This window comes from Ochotona curzoniae, unplaced genomic scaffold (assembly GCF_017591425.1).
Source record: "Ochotona curzoniae isolate NIBS_2020 unplaced genomic scaffold, NIBS_Ocur_1.0 scaffold_3223, whole genome shotgun sequence".
Classification (NCBI taxonomy): domain Eukaryota; kingdom Metazoa; phylum Chordata; class Mammalia; order Lagomorpha; family Ochotonidae; genus Ochotona; species Ochotona curzoniae.
The window spans coordinates 10,873,011-10,888,951 of NW_024467108.1; the positions used below are offsets into that span (position 1 = coordinate 10,873,011).

The window sequence follows — 15,941 nt, forward strand, 5'->3', positions numbered from 1 at the left end:
GTTAACTTTCCTTTCATGTACTTTTGCTGTTTTTCTATTATTTGCAAATCTATATTTTTGTTATTTTTAAAACAAACTTTACAATTTAAAACGGTAATGCTTGATTAGATACCACAAAACATTTTATTACAGTTTATCATTATAAAAGGCAAATTGCTTGAGTCCTGGAATGTCACAAATCTGCACATACCGTATTATTGCAAAACCAGACGATGTCACCTTCATTACCAGTGTAAAAGAGTATCACTCCACCATCTCGCCTCCAGTGTTTGTCAGCTACTAAGTATCGCTGCTTAAAAGTTTTCATGAAAGTAAACCCAAAGTGGTCAACCTAGAACAAAAGGAAGACAGATTTCAAAGAAAAAATAAATGAGCGCAAACTAAAAGTAATTAATTCCTTTAAAATCTGCCTATGCAACAAAAATCATCAAAAGAAACACTAAAGGTTACTTGGCTGTATTATGAACAATATTGGTATTCTTATTTTTAAATTATTTTCTTTGTATTGTAAGATAAAGTAGTTTGTCACCAGTAGATTTTCAGAATAAAAGAAAATATATAATTATAAAATCAGGGAGCTATTTAAAAATACAAAAATATTAAAATTGGAATACAAACTTAAAAAGAAATATGAACTTGCTATTTTTTCTCATTGGTTTTTTAAACTAATTTCAATTGCTAAAAATTGTACCTATTTGTAGTTATAGTATAAAACATGTTTTGAAATCTGTGTTGTGCATGGCTGATGATTAATATAAACATTACCTCATATACTTATCATATAATTAGAACACTTAAAATCTACTCTCAGCAATTTTTCATTATATAGTACATTCTATCATTTTTTTCTTTCCTTTTTTTTAAGATTGATTTTATTTTTATTGGAAGGTGAGAGATACAGAGAGGAGGAGAGACAGAGAGGAAGATTGTCCATTTGTTAATTCACTCCCCAAGCAGCCACAATTGCCAGAGCTGTGTCAATCTGAAGCCAGGAACCAGGATCCTCTTCTGGGTCTCGCACATGGGTGCAGGGTCCCAAGGCTTTGGGCTGTTCTCGACTGCTTTCCCAGGCCACAAGCAGGGAGCTGGATGGGAAGTGGGGCCCCAGGATTAGAACTGGCATGGGATCTGGGCGCATGCAAGGTGAGGACTTTAGTTGCTAGACTACTGCGCCAGGTCCCATTCTATCATTTTTTTTTTTAAACTATGGCTATCCCTTACTATCTGAATTTTCATGTAGCAAACTTTCAGTATCAAAATAGAACTAAACAGACCACAGGATATGTCTATAAAGATTGCCATGCCCAGTAAAACAGCATTCTAAGTATGAAGAGTTTGCTGTCTAATATAGTTTCCATTAAAAGAAAAAGAAAACAATGACTGTCTACTGAAGTTAACTGGTTGACACTTGGGACAAGGAAGCTACAAGATAAGTCTACGAATCTTGCAATGATAAGAAGCAAGGAAGCACTCAAAAACTAAGAGTTATTTTTGGCAGACACAGAAGGCAACTACCAAGGACTATCATTGGCTAATATTTTAATAAGTTGAACACAAAAAGAATAATGATTATAACTGATTAAAACATTCATTTAATGAAAATTCATTAACCCATTAGAAACACTCAAAAGAGGAAAGCAAGGAAAAATTCATTTGTTACCATTAAGATGTCCATTACACCAATTCCTTGCTTTGAAATGGAAGTCAGAAAGTAAAGAACTCAACAGTTAACCAGCCTTTCCAATAGAAATTTTATCTCACAGTGGCAAGTAGTCACAGATGATCGGTAAGTCTGCTTAGCTAAGTGTCAACTAATGCAGAAGGAATGACAGACATAGAAACATTATGGTTTTGCAAAGTATTAAAAGCATAAAGAGAACGGGTAAAAGGAAAATGAACATCCCATTAAAGTCATCCCTTAAAGAATGCTCTATTGTCACAAAGGAAAATGCATACAGGATGGCTGAGGCTGCCAAAGCCTTCACATGGAGTGTTCCCCAACAGGGAGGGGCTGTGCGCACTTCAGGGGTACAACAGGAGACACATACCATCTCTGCTGTATTCTTGCTAAAAACAGTCAACTCATGTCTTTATTATTATTATTATTATTATTATTATTATTATTATTATCAGAAAGTCAGATAAACAGAGAGGAGGAGAGACAGAGAGGAAGATCTTCTGTCACCTGGTTCACACTCCAAGTGGCTGCAATAGCCAGAGCTGAGCTGTGCCGAAGCCAAAAGCCAGGAGACTCTTCCGGATCTCCCACGTGGGTACAGGGTCCCAAGGCCTTGGGCCGTCCTCGACTGCTTTTTCAGGTCATAAGCAGGGAGCTGGATGGGAAGTGGGGCAGCAGGGATATGAACCAGCACCCATATGGGATTCCAGCATGTGCAAGGCGAAGACTTCAGCCATTAGGCTACCACACCAGGCCCTCAACTCATGTCTTAATCTGGCCTCTAAACCTTATTTCCTATTTTCAGGAAATGTGAAAGATGGAAAAACAAGTGGAAGATACCCTGAAGAAAAACGCTATGACAAATGTGAAGTCAGAAAAGTTTCACAAAGCAAAAGGACTGATTTCAGTTACACAAATTTTAAGCAACATATTAAACAATGTAATGTATAACCTTGAACTGAATACTAGTTGGAATAAACAACATACAGATGACAACCTAGGAACAACTAGGTTAACCTAGGATTAATTTTAACACACACTAGGGAATAAATGACACTAATGGCTTGTTAGTTTCCTTGGGAGTGACTGTATTATTTTGAGTACATGAGAAATTGTTTCTATATGTTACAGGTATATTTTGAAGGATATAGGAATAGAATACCATGGTATAATTAACTTGAAAATACTTCAGCATAAACAACGTAAATTAAAGCAGGAAAAATTGATCTATACTGAGAAAACACAACATACAGGACACAGAGAGCTTGCAAAAACCGACAAAATGTCAAAAAAATAAGAATGACAATTTTAAGCTGAAGTTGAATTTTAAATATATTTTAGGAAAATTTTTTAATGCATTGAACTTTTCCAACTTGCCATTAAAATACGATTGCACATCCTGTACCACGGTAAGATGTATCTGCAATACTATCTGAATTTACAAAGTTACCCCACTATGCAGAGCCCCCACTGAGCGACTAGGACCTCAGGGGTCTGAACTAACAAGACGGCAAACACAGTGTCAGGTCTGCAGCCGACTTAGGCTGCTTCCACAGCTGCTGGGCTGTCTACACAGCAGGCCTTGGTTCTTACTGAAATCAGACCCTGCACGACATCCCCAGACCATTTTGGAACAGACGGGACTCCCTGCACCCAGTTCCATATGCATTCTCTCTCACACACACACACACGTGAATTTATACTTCACCCACCACAGGTCCCAAAATGCAAGCACCTTAATATTGTCCCAAACTGTCTATTTCCTGATAGCTATGGTCACCACCATAGGTGACCTAAAAAAATAAAGACTGTATACTTTTCAGGAAATGGAACAAATATGTAATAATGACGTCCTATGTGCTATGAACCCCTTTCATATATATATGTAATCATGCAATCATTCAACAGGTGTCTACGGAATTCTGGCTCTGGCCAAGGACTAAGCTAAGCAATAGGATAAGGAGTTGGCTGTGCTCTAACTTCTATATTTGCCTTAAACTAATTCAACTACCCCCGCTCAGCCTAAAAACAAAACAGAACAAGAGAAAGTGATGATGAACGATAAGATAGGAAGATGATTCAACATGTTTCCCTTCAATTAGCACTATGCTGCTCCAGGTAAGATCCCCTGACCTGGACCATGGCATCAGCTGTGAACATGCTAGAACTAAAGTCCTTCTGACTGAATCCCAGACCTACCAGATCAGAAAATCGGGAGCAAAACCTAGTCCCTCCACTTTAGCAAGCCTTCCAGGTGATTCTACTGTAACTCAAGTTTTGAGAACTACTGAGTTACAAGAAGCACTGAAACAAGACAGGGATCTGTCATTTCTTCTCCCGATCTAGACTTCAGAATAGTGCTAACACTGTAAACCTGCTAGGATGCTGAATGAGATTCCTTATGTTTAAAGTTTCCAATTACCACTCACGATAGCCTTAGCGTACAGCTCAGCTGCGTCCTGCAAAAACCGACAGGAGAAACCCGGATCTGCTCCAGCAAGGGAGGAAAGTCTACGCTGCTCTCGCAGAAGTTCTAGCGCGTGGTTGTCTAACAAGATGCCCTCTTCCTACAGGATTTTCAACAGTAAGTTTACCATAGTGACATAGTGATTTTCAGCATACCCACTGTCATAACAAACTTGACTTCTTACAAAAGAAACAATGTCAAACTTTTAAAAGCAATCCATAAGGAAATACACCTTAACAACTCAGTCTAAAAGCTTCAAACTTGAAAATATGGATTTCTGTTTACAAAATGTCACTTTAAATAGTAAATGGTGGGCCCCGCGCAGTAGCCGAGCAGCTGAAGTCCTCACCTTGCACACTCCAGGATCCCAAATGGGTGCCAGTTCTAATCCCAGAGACCCCACTTCCCATCCAGCTCCCTGCTTGTGGCCTGAGAAAGCAGTTGAGGACGGCCCAAAGCCTTGAGACCCTGCGCCTGCGTGGGGGACATGGAAGAGGCTCCAGGCTCCTGGCTTTGGATTGGTGCAGTTCTGGCCATTGCAGCTGGTTGGAGCTGCTTGAACTATTAGCTGCTTGAACTGTGTTGTGGCACAGTAAGTTAAGCTGCTACCTGCAATACCAGCCTCTCCTCTAGGTGCCAGTTTGAGCTCTGGCTGCCCCAATGCCTGATCCAGCTTCCTGCTAATGTGCCTGGAAAAGCAACAGAAGATGATCCAAGTACTTGGACCCCTACCATCCTTGTGGGAGAACAGGATGAAGTTCCTGGTTCCTGGTTTCAGTCTGGCCCAGACCCAGAAGTTCTAACCACATGGTATGTAAACCAACAGATGGAAGATTCTCTCTCCTTCTCTACTCTTTGTCTTTCCTCATGTGTGTAACCATCTCAAATAGAGTTTTAAAGTATTGCTATATGGATAGACAATGTGCCCACAGTACCCAGCGGAGTTCCTGGCACACAAACGCTCCGCCAACGTTAGTGTTCCTCCCTGGACCATTCGCATCAAGAACTTCTACAAAGAGATGCTGAAGTTCTTCCCAGAATTTCAGAAAGTACCCTTAGCACATCAAAGTCTCCTGTTTCTGAGTGCTTCACTTAAATGCTAAACAGCTAGAAACATGCAGTGAAATCTCCCGGGTACAATATGAATTTACGGCATTTTCTTGGCTCCCCTCCCCTTTACCCCACCCGGCCCCATCAGCAAAGGCCAGCACCGTTCCCACAACCCTACCGGAATCCGCTTTCAACACCTAACGGGCAGGAACACTGCCCTCTGCTGTTGAGAAGTGAGAATACATCCCACTTGCAGCTGCGGGCTCCCGCACAGAGATTTTACAAATCACAACGTGAAAAGGCAACAAAGGCCTAAGAAACCATTTGATCTGTGTCGCTCAACTTAAGAAACCAGCTCAAAGAGGTCATATCACTTGGCCTCGACCACCAGCCAGAGGGAGAGCTACTCGTTTTCACAATTTAGTTTTTGTGAAACTAAAACAAATAATAGTGATGTAAAATCAAACAAACAATGCAAGCACAGCTTCAAAAAAGCAAACTCAGAGGCCCAGCAGAGTAGCCTAGTGGCTAAAGTCCTTGCCTTGCATGCCCCAGGTTCCCATATCGGTGCCAGTTCATGTCCCAGCTGGTCCACTTCCCTTCTAGATCCCTGCCTATGTGACCTGGGAAAGCAATCGAGGATGGCCTTGGGACCCTGCACCCGTGTGGGAGAACTGGAAGAAGCTCCTGGCTCCTGGCTTCAAATCAGGTCATCTTTAGCCACTGCATCTACTTGAGGATTGAACCAGCAGATGGAAGATCTTTCTGCCTCTCCTCCTCTCTGTAAATCTGACTTTCCAATAAAAATAAATAAATATTTTCTTAAAAATGGAGGAAACTCATGTCTAGTTATGCACAGCAATTCACTCTAGCAGTCCAAGAGAAGATAGTGTTTCTGCCTTTATTTTTAAGATTCTTTTTTTTATTGGAAAGTCAGATAGAGAAAAAGATGTTCCATCCACTGGTTCACTCCAAGCAGCCCCAGTAATGAAGCTGAGCCAATCCAAAGCCAGAAGCTAGGAGCTTCTTCCAAGTCTCCCATATGGGTGCAGGGTCCCAAGGTTTTGGGCGGTCCTTGACTGTTTTCCCAGACCACAGGCAGGGAGCTGGCTGGGAAGTGAAGCAGTCGACATATGAACCAGGACCCATATGTGATCCTGGGCATGCGAAGTGAGGATTTTTACCCACTAGCCTACCAGGCCAGGCGGCCAGGCCCATCTCTGCATTTCTAAAAAAATAAATATACTTAAAAAAAATAAAAGTAGAAGCAAAATGTAACTCTTTTCACTTGTTATTAACATATGCCCAATCTCGCTTCCAACAAACTCAGACATAACTTTCTAGTCTTTTCATTATGACATGCTGCTGCAAAAAAACATAAACTATGAACTTCAACTTGCAGCAGGGACTCAGGTCTCTCAGCTCTGCATTTGTAAAATGAAAGACACATCCCCAGTCTTTCATGACAGAACATGTGGCATTCTGGTCTTTTCACTGACCCAACTCAATAATCATAACCACCCTACTATTTTAAACCCATTTTATTAGGTTGCTGAGAAAAAGCAAAGTCACACTGACTCTTTGTTTTAGAAGCCTCAGCATATAGCTTGTTTTATTAAGGCACCGAGATATATAATGTAGCGAACTACAATCTTATTGCAGAAATCAAAGGCAGACTGAGACACGCAAAGAACACACAAACGGATCCCTATAAGCCAAAGCATCCTAAAACAGGGCCTCTGCCTTCTTGCTCTCACCTGGAGATGCTGAAGGAAAGACCTTCTCCCCCTTGGTGTGTGTGTCCTATATTAATCTGGAGTCTGTGGCATTGATCACACTCTGTTTTTAAATGGAAACTGACAATCTTTGGCAAACCTGAGGATATCATATCCACTGAAGGGGAGGACACTTTCTTGTTGAAACCACACAAGTTCTCCAAGAAACCAAAACCTGGAAGGAAGTGGGGGGATCTGGGCAGGTCCTGGTCTAGGTTGGAGAGGGATGGATGACTAGGGCTGGGAGCCTACTGTGCTGCCTTAATAAAACAAGCTATATACTGAGGCTTCTAAAACAAAGAGTCGGTGTGACTTTGTTTTTTCTCAGCAGCCTAATAAAACGGGTTTAAAATAGTAGGATGGTTATGATTATTGAGTTGGGTCAGTGAAAAGACCAGAATGCCACATGTTCTGTCGTGCAACTATTGGTGAAAGACTGGGGGTGTGTTGTAGGGAATCCCAGGGTTAGTACAAGGTAAGCTGGCAAGGCAGCCTCTTAGGGGTCAGGTCCTTAGCTGGGGCTGACTCCCTGTTTATTTCCACCTGTGTATGCCCTGGCCTTTCAAAATTCCTGCTTCTCTGTTCTCTCTATACTCATCTGTATGATGAGGATGGCAGAAGTAATTAGAGACTAGGTCTGATTTAAAGAACTAAACTCTTACCCTTGCTAATAATGCTGTGGAAGCAAAGGAAACAGTTACAAGTCCTTGCAAGAGGAAATGAGTCTAGACGACAGGAAACACCTTTGCCTCCCACAGGGATACCCTTCGCATTGGCAATCTTTGAGGGCCTAGCTTCCAGAAGTTTTGGCAGAACCATTCCTCTGGTGAACTTACCATCCCAGGCAACAAGACACTGCTTCCTCACACTCCCTGCACCCATTCCTCCTGTACTGCTTCTGCTAACACTCCTCTAACCTTAAAAAGGAGTCTCTTCGAGTAGTTATTGAAGGAGAAAAATGGTAAAGGGGGAAGGGGAGAAAAGAAGTGATATGGGATAATTCTCCTAAGTTGTTAGTCTGAATGGCAGAAACAACAGCTACCACAATTCCTACCTCGTACAAGGCACAGACTTTATATAAAAACAAAGTGAATTCAGTTTAGTGGTTCCTCATATTCAGTGTATGAGCTCTTATTGTTAATGTCAAAACAACTGCAGACAGAAAAAAGGCAAAGAAAAATTACAATGGGTATAATTTTATTTTAATAGCCAATGTTTAAAATAAGCTACCATAAATTTAATAGTGATAATAAATCAATATCACAACAGCACCTAATTAATCTTGGGGGAAAAAAACTGTATGTGTTTGTAGAAAAATGGATTCAAATATTCTCTGCAAAAACTCTGCAGGGCTGTTACTTTCCTGTCCCTGACCAAGGACTGTGGGGCCGCGAGGGGAATCTCACCCTAAATTCCAAAACGCCAAAAACCAAAATACTCCCTGTCTACAGCTAGCACAGAATGGAGCTATCCTGCCCCATCATTTCAGTAAATCAAGAAACAACATGTTTTGCCAACCAATCATGAAGTGTTTCATCTAAAAAGATTCTGGTAGCATCTGTTGTCCAATAGTTTGGTAAGAGCACCACAAGATAAATAACTCAGGATGGCTTTGTACCACAAAACTCACCTAGTCACAGTTAAGTTCTCAAACCAGAGACAAAGTGGCACTGCAATTTTCCAGCGTATACTGAGGAAATGTTTCACCATCAGAGGGCGCCATTGCATAAGTAGTGAAGTGGGAGTTTTCCACTAGACTCAAAATTTTAGGACATAAAGGCAATACAGATCTCAAGATGAAACTCTTGTAGAAGACGACACACAGACACCAATTATTTTAAACCTGGCTGTCCTAAATAAAGACATATCTGCATTCACAGTTTAAATACGGTGATCATCTCCCTTTTTAAAATACAACACTTAGGGCACAGCACAGTAGCCTAGAGGTTAGAAGTCCTTGCCTAGCACGCGCCAGGATCCCATGTGCCAATTCATATCCTAGAGGCCCTGCTTCCCATCCAGCGCCCTGCTTGTGGCCTGGGAAAGCAGTTGAGGATGGCCCAAAGCCTTGGGACCCTGTACCCATGTGGGAGACCCGGAGGAGAATCTGGGCTCCTGGCTTTGGATCGGCGCAGCACTGGCCATTGCAGCTACTTGAGAAGTGAATCATCAGACGGAAGATATTTCTCCCTGTCTCTCCTCCTCTCTGTATATGTCTGACTTCGCAACAAACATAAATAAATCTTTAAAAAAAAAGAGGATGTAGGGACTATGGAGTTAAGATGGTACATTTGTCTATACAAGTAATAATAACTTACAGATTCATAAACTTTGAAATTTGATTTAGGATATAATTTTCTATATTTTATCTCTATGTTATTATCTATATTGCTATATTTAAATTATTTATTGTACTAAATCATATCAATATTGGGTTTTTTCATTAAAAATATTTGTTGGGGCCAGCACTGTGGCACACAGGTTTAGCCCCAGCCTTCAGTGCTGGCATCCCATGTAGGCACTAGTGTGAATGCCAGTTCTCCCACTTCTGATTCAGCTAACTGCTAATTTTCCTGGAAAAGCAGCAGAATACATCTCAAATCCTTGAGCTCTTGACCCACATGGAAGACCTGGAAGAAGCTTCTGGCTCTTGGTCTCAGATCAGCTCAGCTTTGGCCATTGCAGCCACTTGGGGAGTGAGCCAATGGATGGATATCTCTCTCTCTCTCTGCTGTTCTTCTGTCTCTGTAAATATGCCTTCCAAATAAAAACAAATATAATTTTTTAATGTTAATATAATGGCAGGTATTAAGGAAAGAACTAAGATGAAATTTCATCTTTCAGTCCTGAATCTGACATGGGATGGACAGTCACACAACTGATGGTTAAGTTCTATAGACAGGTGCTATGGGAGCTCAGAAGTTGCATCCTACCTGAGGGCTTCACCAAGGAGGTGTCAGCTGAACAGAATTAACTGGAGTTCTTGCAGGTACAAGAGAGGTAGAAGAACATTTCAAGCAAATGGGGTGACACCATGAGCAAAGCTATGGATGAACTGCGTGCGGCCAGCCTAAACTCAGCAATCACTGCTCCATGGCACGAGGTACATGACTCATGCAGTTAGAAGATGGGAGAAGAGACTCATTTGACTACTATCAAATTCTGATAAATTTTTTTTTCCAAAAAGAGAAACCTAACTAAAACCTGAGCCTGTTTATTAACCCAACAATAGATGAAATAAGTCAACCAGAAATAGACTACTGAAGCATGGATTTCTATTTGTTTTATCCGCTGCTGAGTCAGTCCACTGAGCCTAGAACAATCCCTAAATTGGAGTAGAATATCAATACATAGAAAAAGGACGCATGCCCACATAAAGGCTTTGTAATCTGTGTAAGAACACACTCTGCATGATTCTAGATCCAGTGCAATGAGAAAGGAGAGCCAAGTTTCCAAAATCAGGTTTGTACATGTTCATTTCACAGTGTGGGTCTGTACTGGCTTTGGAAGAGTTGCAGAATACAGTGCCTGGATATGCCACTTGCCCAGTGCCAGATCACGTTCCTGACAGTAAGCCCAAGCCTAAAACCTAATGCCAAGTTGAAAGAGTTCAATCACCCTAGGCTGCTGAGGGCAGGAACCGCATGCCCTGATCTGTGGGGAGAAACAGGGAGACAAATATTTACAAGACACAAAGAAGGCCAGCACCCCACTCTGCTGGGATGAGAGGGCAGACATTCTAGTCAGGGTTTACCAAAATACATTACCTAAACTATACCTGCAACAGGTTGCCACTCAAATGCTTTTAAGACCGAAAAGGGCTTTAAAGCTATGGTCCACAGCCAGGATAGTCATTTCACGTGAATAACAGCTTCTGATGTAATGTATATTAAAGTGTCTCACTTGGCAGAATAGTGATGGGAACCCAATGCACATTTCCCCAGCAAAAGTTTCATGAAGAAACAATTAGGTAAGTTTAGGTCCTGCTGAAGCAGCAATCCAATGAGGCTATTGTTTTAAAGAGAACAGACAGAGGCAGGCACAGAAAGAATACTGGTCATGATGCAGAAGCACACAAAAGGACGACCCCCCAAAGACAAGGGAAGCAAAGATAGGAATCATGCAGCTGCAAGCCTCGGAACACCACCCACCCCCAACAACTCCCGGAAGCCTGTAGAGAAGCAGGGGAAACATCTTCCCTCCAAGCCCCCAGGGAGAAGCCGCTCCGGCTGACACCCCGGCGGAATCTCCAGCCTCTAAGACTCAGGAGGTGCGCTAGGGTCGTACGAAGCATAGCACTTGTGGGACTTAGAGTTATCCTAAAATCCTGATCAGAAGGAGAGGGGACGATGGAGACGAACCCTACAAGAGCCAGTCAAGAAAAGAATTGTAGAAAGAATGAACAGAAAATGCAGACACCAAAGCTGGAAAGGGCTTGCCTGGCATGTTGCAGGAGCGAAACCATAGTGTTGGCAGCGTAGTGAATGGGATGGTAGTGTGCCCAAGCGGGTGGGGGAGCAGACAGGGTAAGGCAGGGAGTTTTACTTCGTTTTTTTTCAAGATGTATTTATTTTTATTGCAAAGTCCGATATACAGAGGAGAGACAGAGAGGAAGATCTTCCATCCACTGATTCATTCCCCAAGTGACCACAACGGCTGGAGCTGCGCCAACCTGAAGCCAGGACCCAGAAGCTTCTTCCAGGTCTCCCACACAGGTGCAGGATCCCAAGGCTTTAGGCTGTCCTTGACTGCTTTCCCAGATCACAAGCAGCGAGCTGGATGGGAAGTGGAGCCGCTGGGATATGAACCGGCTCCTATACGGGATACCAGCGCGTCCAAGACAAGGACTTCTAGACACTAGGCCACCGCATCAGACCCGAGAGTTTTACTTTAAAGGGCAGTGGGAAGTCTTTGAGAGTCTTTAGAATTAATCTGATCTGTTGTTTTTTTAAAGATTTACTTATTTATTTGAAAAACAGAGTTAGAGGGAGAGACACAAAGAAAGAAAGAAATGTTGTATCTGCTGGTTCACTTCTCAAATGACTACCACAGCCTGGGTTAAGGCAGGACGAAGCCAAGAGCTTGGAATGTCACTTCATCTGTGTCTCACACATGGGTGTCAGGCACCCAAGAACTGGACCATCTTGCTCTGCTTTCCCAGACACATTAGCAGGGAGATAGGACGGAAGTGGGCTATCTGGGACTTGAACCAATGCATTACAAGTAGATGCTTAATCTGCAGCACAGCATGGATCCCTCAGATCTGTTTTCTTCCTTTCTTTTTCGTGGGAGCGGGGGGTGTACTTGTTTGTTTGTTTGTTTTAATTTATCTTGGGCTTGGGGAGATGGGGCAGTTGCTAAATCCTCATCTTCCACATGGAGGGATCCCATATGGGCACCAGTTTGTGTCCCAGCTGCTCCACTTCCCATCCAGCTCCCTGCTTGTGGCCTAGAAAGCTGTAAAGGATGGGCCAAAGCCTTGGAACCCTGCACCTGCATGGGAAAGCTGGAAGAGGCTCCTGGCTTCTGGCTTCGGATCAGTTAGCGCTAGCCATTATGGCCCCCTGCGGAGTGAATGAGAAATTGGAAGATCTTTCTGTTTCCCCTTCTATCCATAGTTCTACCTTTCCAGATAAGGTTTACCTATTTTTAACTATGTTATTTTATTACTTTTATCCTTTTAAATATTTATTTTATTTTTTATTGGAAAGACAGATTTGCAGAGAGAAGGACAGAAAGATCTTCCATCTGATGATTCACTTCCCAAGTGAGCACAAAGACCAGCACTCAGCCAACACAAGGCCAGAAGTCTTCTCATGGTCTCCCAAGTAAGTGCAGGGTCCCAAGGCTTTGGGCCGTCCTCGACTGCTTTCCCAGGCCACAAGCAGGAAGCTGGATGGGAAGTGGAGCAGCCAGGACACAAACCAGCACCCATATGGGATCTTGACACTTGCAATGGGGAAGATTGGACAGATGAGTATCGTGCCAGGCCCTTAGACCTGTTTTCAAAAGATCACTTTAGCTGGTCAGTGAAAGACACCAGAAGGAAATTTTTTTAAAAAGGAAGAGTAAACAGGTAGCTACTGAAAGCTCCATGTGTATAATGATTATTAGACTAAGCCAGCTTTCAATCATAGGCCTCTCAAGTTGATGCCTATACAACATATATATCAATATATACATGCCATAACACCCAAAAATGATCACAGTGGAAGAAATCCCAGTGCATGAGCGAGCAGTAAACTTGACAAAAGAGGGCAGTTGGAATTGCTGCCACCACCATGTACCGATTGCACTGACCCTGACTCGAGGACGCTAAATAGAGCCCCAGTAAACCAGTGAAAGATGTCCAAGGCTCCTCCTAGCGTTCGGTGGCAGTTAACAAAGCATGTTCTGCTTCCATCTTTAAAGACTGAGTTATTCTCATTTGAAAGGCAGATTTTACAGAAGAAAGTAGAAGAGAGAGAAGATCTTCCACCTACTAGTTCACTCAGCCAGAGCTGAGCTGATCCAAAGGCAGGAGTCAGGAGTTTCTTCCGTATCTCCTACATGGGTGCAGGGGCCCAAGCATTGGGCCATCCTACAGTGCTTTCCCAGGCCATATGCAGGGAGCTGGATGGGAAGTGGACCAGCCATGACACAATCTGGTGCCCACATGGGATGCTACAGCCACAGGGCAAAGGATTAGCTGGCTGCACCACAGCACCAACTCCTCCCACCTTTTCCTCAAAAAAAAAAAAAAAAAAAAAAAAACCAAAAAAACTATTTCAAGAAACTGCTAGAAGGCAATGACCCACTCATTTTCAGGCTTCTTGGGCTGAACTGGTGAGACAAAACACACCAGGAGCCACAATCTTCACTTGGTGACTTCTGAAGAATTAATACTTTTTCTAAAGAAAAAGCACATACAAGGATAATAGGAACATTGCATAATAATGCTAAACCGTAACTCTTCCTCCTTCTTAGAGGATCTTCTGTGACTCACACTGTGAAAATTACTGAAACAGAAACCCATGTTCTATTTTTGGCCATGGCTTTAAAATGAATCACAATCAGCCTTCCACATCTACAGTTCCATATTCACAAATCCAAAGAACTTTAGTTAGAAAATGTTTTTTTTAATTATATCCATCCTGAAGATGTAGGTAATTAATTTTTTTGTCATTATTCCCTGAACAATTCAATACAAATATATATACAACAGTTGCATTGTATTAGGTGTTACAAATGAACTAAAGACAATTTAACCTATACATAGTTTATATGCAAATACTCTGCTATTATGTATACAGGTTTTGAAGCATCTTTGGATTTTGGAATCAAGGGGGTTGCTGGAACCAATCCTCATATTTACAAAAGCACGACTATACTTTTATTACATCGAAAACATATGGTTTGAAGGCATTTTAAGAAGACTTGTTTATTTGAAAGGCAGAAAGACAAAGTCTTCATTGCTGTTTCATCCCCTCAAATGCCTACAACAGCCAGGTCTTGGCCAGAACAACGCCAGGAGGTTAGAATTCCATCTGGGTCTCCCAGGTGATATCAGAGACCCAAATATTTATGCCACCATACACTGTATTTACAGGGTGTCAAATGGAAAGCAGAGGAGCGAGGTCTCAAACCAACACTCTGACGTGGGCTGCGGGCATCCCACACAATGGCTTAGTGTACTATACCACAACACCTGTCTCTTTGAAGCATTCTGGAAAAGTAATGTTATGAAATCCACACATGAACAGAATCCACAAAATGAAACAACAGAGAAGAGTAATGCCTATGCTTTTTCCTTTGGGAAACTCCAATATCACATTTTTAGTTCTAAAGTCACTATATAATGGCCTTCATGGATTTCTTATCATCACTGTAAAAATATACTTACAAACTACTCATTGTTTAGAGTATTAATCCGGTCTAAATGATAATGTTGCTGTAAAAAAAGATAAAGGAAGGAAAAAGGATATCCGCAGCTGAAAGCAAAAAGCTCAGAACAATAGCAGCAAGTTCAAATGCAGCCAAGTTGCTTCCGTTGATTACTTTCAGGTGCGTTTGCCACTCTGTCACCAGCTTATATAACTGCCCAGAGCTAATATGACACACAGGGAAACAGCATTCAGCAGTCACGCTCATTCATTTACCAAGTATGTTTTATTTTTTTTAATTTATATCTGTTTATTGAGAGGCACAGAGATGGAGCTCCCATCTGCTAGTTACTCCTCAAATACCCACAGTAGCTCAAACTGGGCACTGGCCAAAGCTGAGGGCCAGGAGAACCCAAGCCAGGTCTCGTAAACGATGGCAAGATCCTAATTACTTGATCCATCATCACTGCCACCATGTCAGCATTGGTAGGAAACAAATCAGGATTAGGTCTGGAAACTGAAGCCAGATATTACAATGTAGGATGAAGGCCTTTTAACCTGCATCTTACCCACTAGACTAAACGCCCACCCCACAAGTTATGTTGAGTGCCTCCGATGGGATAGGTGCTGGAAATGCAGCAGTGAACAAGCTAGACATGTCCATGGCCCTCGCAGCTTTTATAGTGAGGGACAGAGAGCAGACAAGCCAACACACCAAATAATACTTTAGATTGTAATTATACAGGATTTATTCTGATAAAGAATAACAGGACAGATTTACTTTTAATAAGGTGACCAGCAATGGGATCGCAGAGCAGACAACAGTCAACTAAATCTTTAATCCCCACAGGTCTCAACTATGTGAAAGGTTTCAGGGTGTCTATATGATGCCATTTCTTCCCTGAAGCATTCAGGGAATTCAGATGTTCTAGAGCTTGTTTTTATTGTTTGTTGTTGTTTGTTTCTTTGTTCGACAGAGTTACAGAGAGAGAGGGAGATATCCTCTGTCTCCTGGTTGACTCCCCAAATGGCCACCATAGCAGGGGCAGGAGCCTGGAGATTCTTCCAGGCCTCCCACATGGATGCAGGGAACCCAAGAAATTTTGGGG

General features: G+C 42.2%; 1 protein-coding gene across 3 annotated transcripts in view; it reads right to left on the reverse strand.

Moving 5' to 3' along the window:
- LOC121145332 (prolylcarboxypeptidase) overlaps window positions 1-15,941 on the reverse strand; it is a 67,492-nt gene that overhangs the window by 29,943 nt on the left and 21,608 nt on the right. For 2 of the 3 annotated variants that reach the window (XM_040964062.1, XM_040964063.1), the window contains exon 3: window positions 191-331. In XM_040964062.1, coding sequence (XP_040819996.1) covers window positions 191-331 — 141 coding nt within the window. Of the gene's footprint in view, window positions 1-190; window positions 334-15,941 lie in introns of all 3 variants that reach the window. The other variant, XM_040964061.1, reaches the window with a different exon arrangement.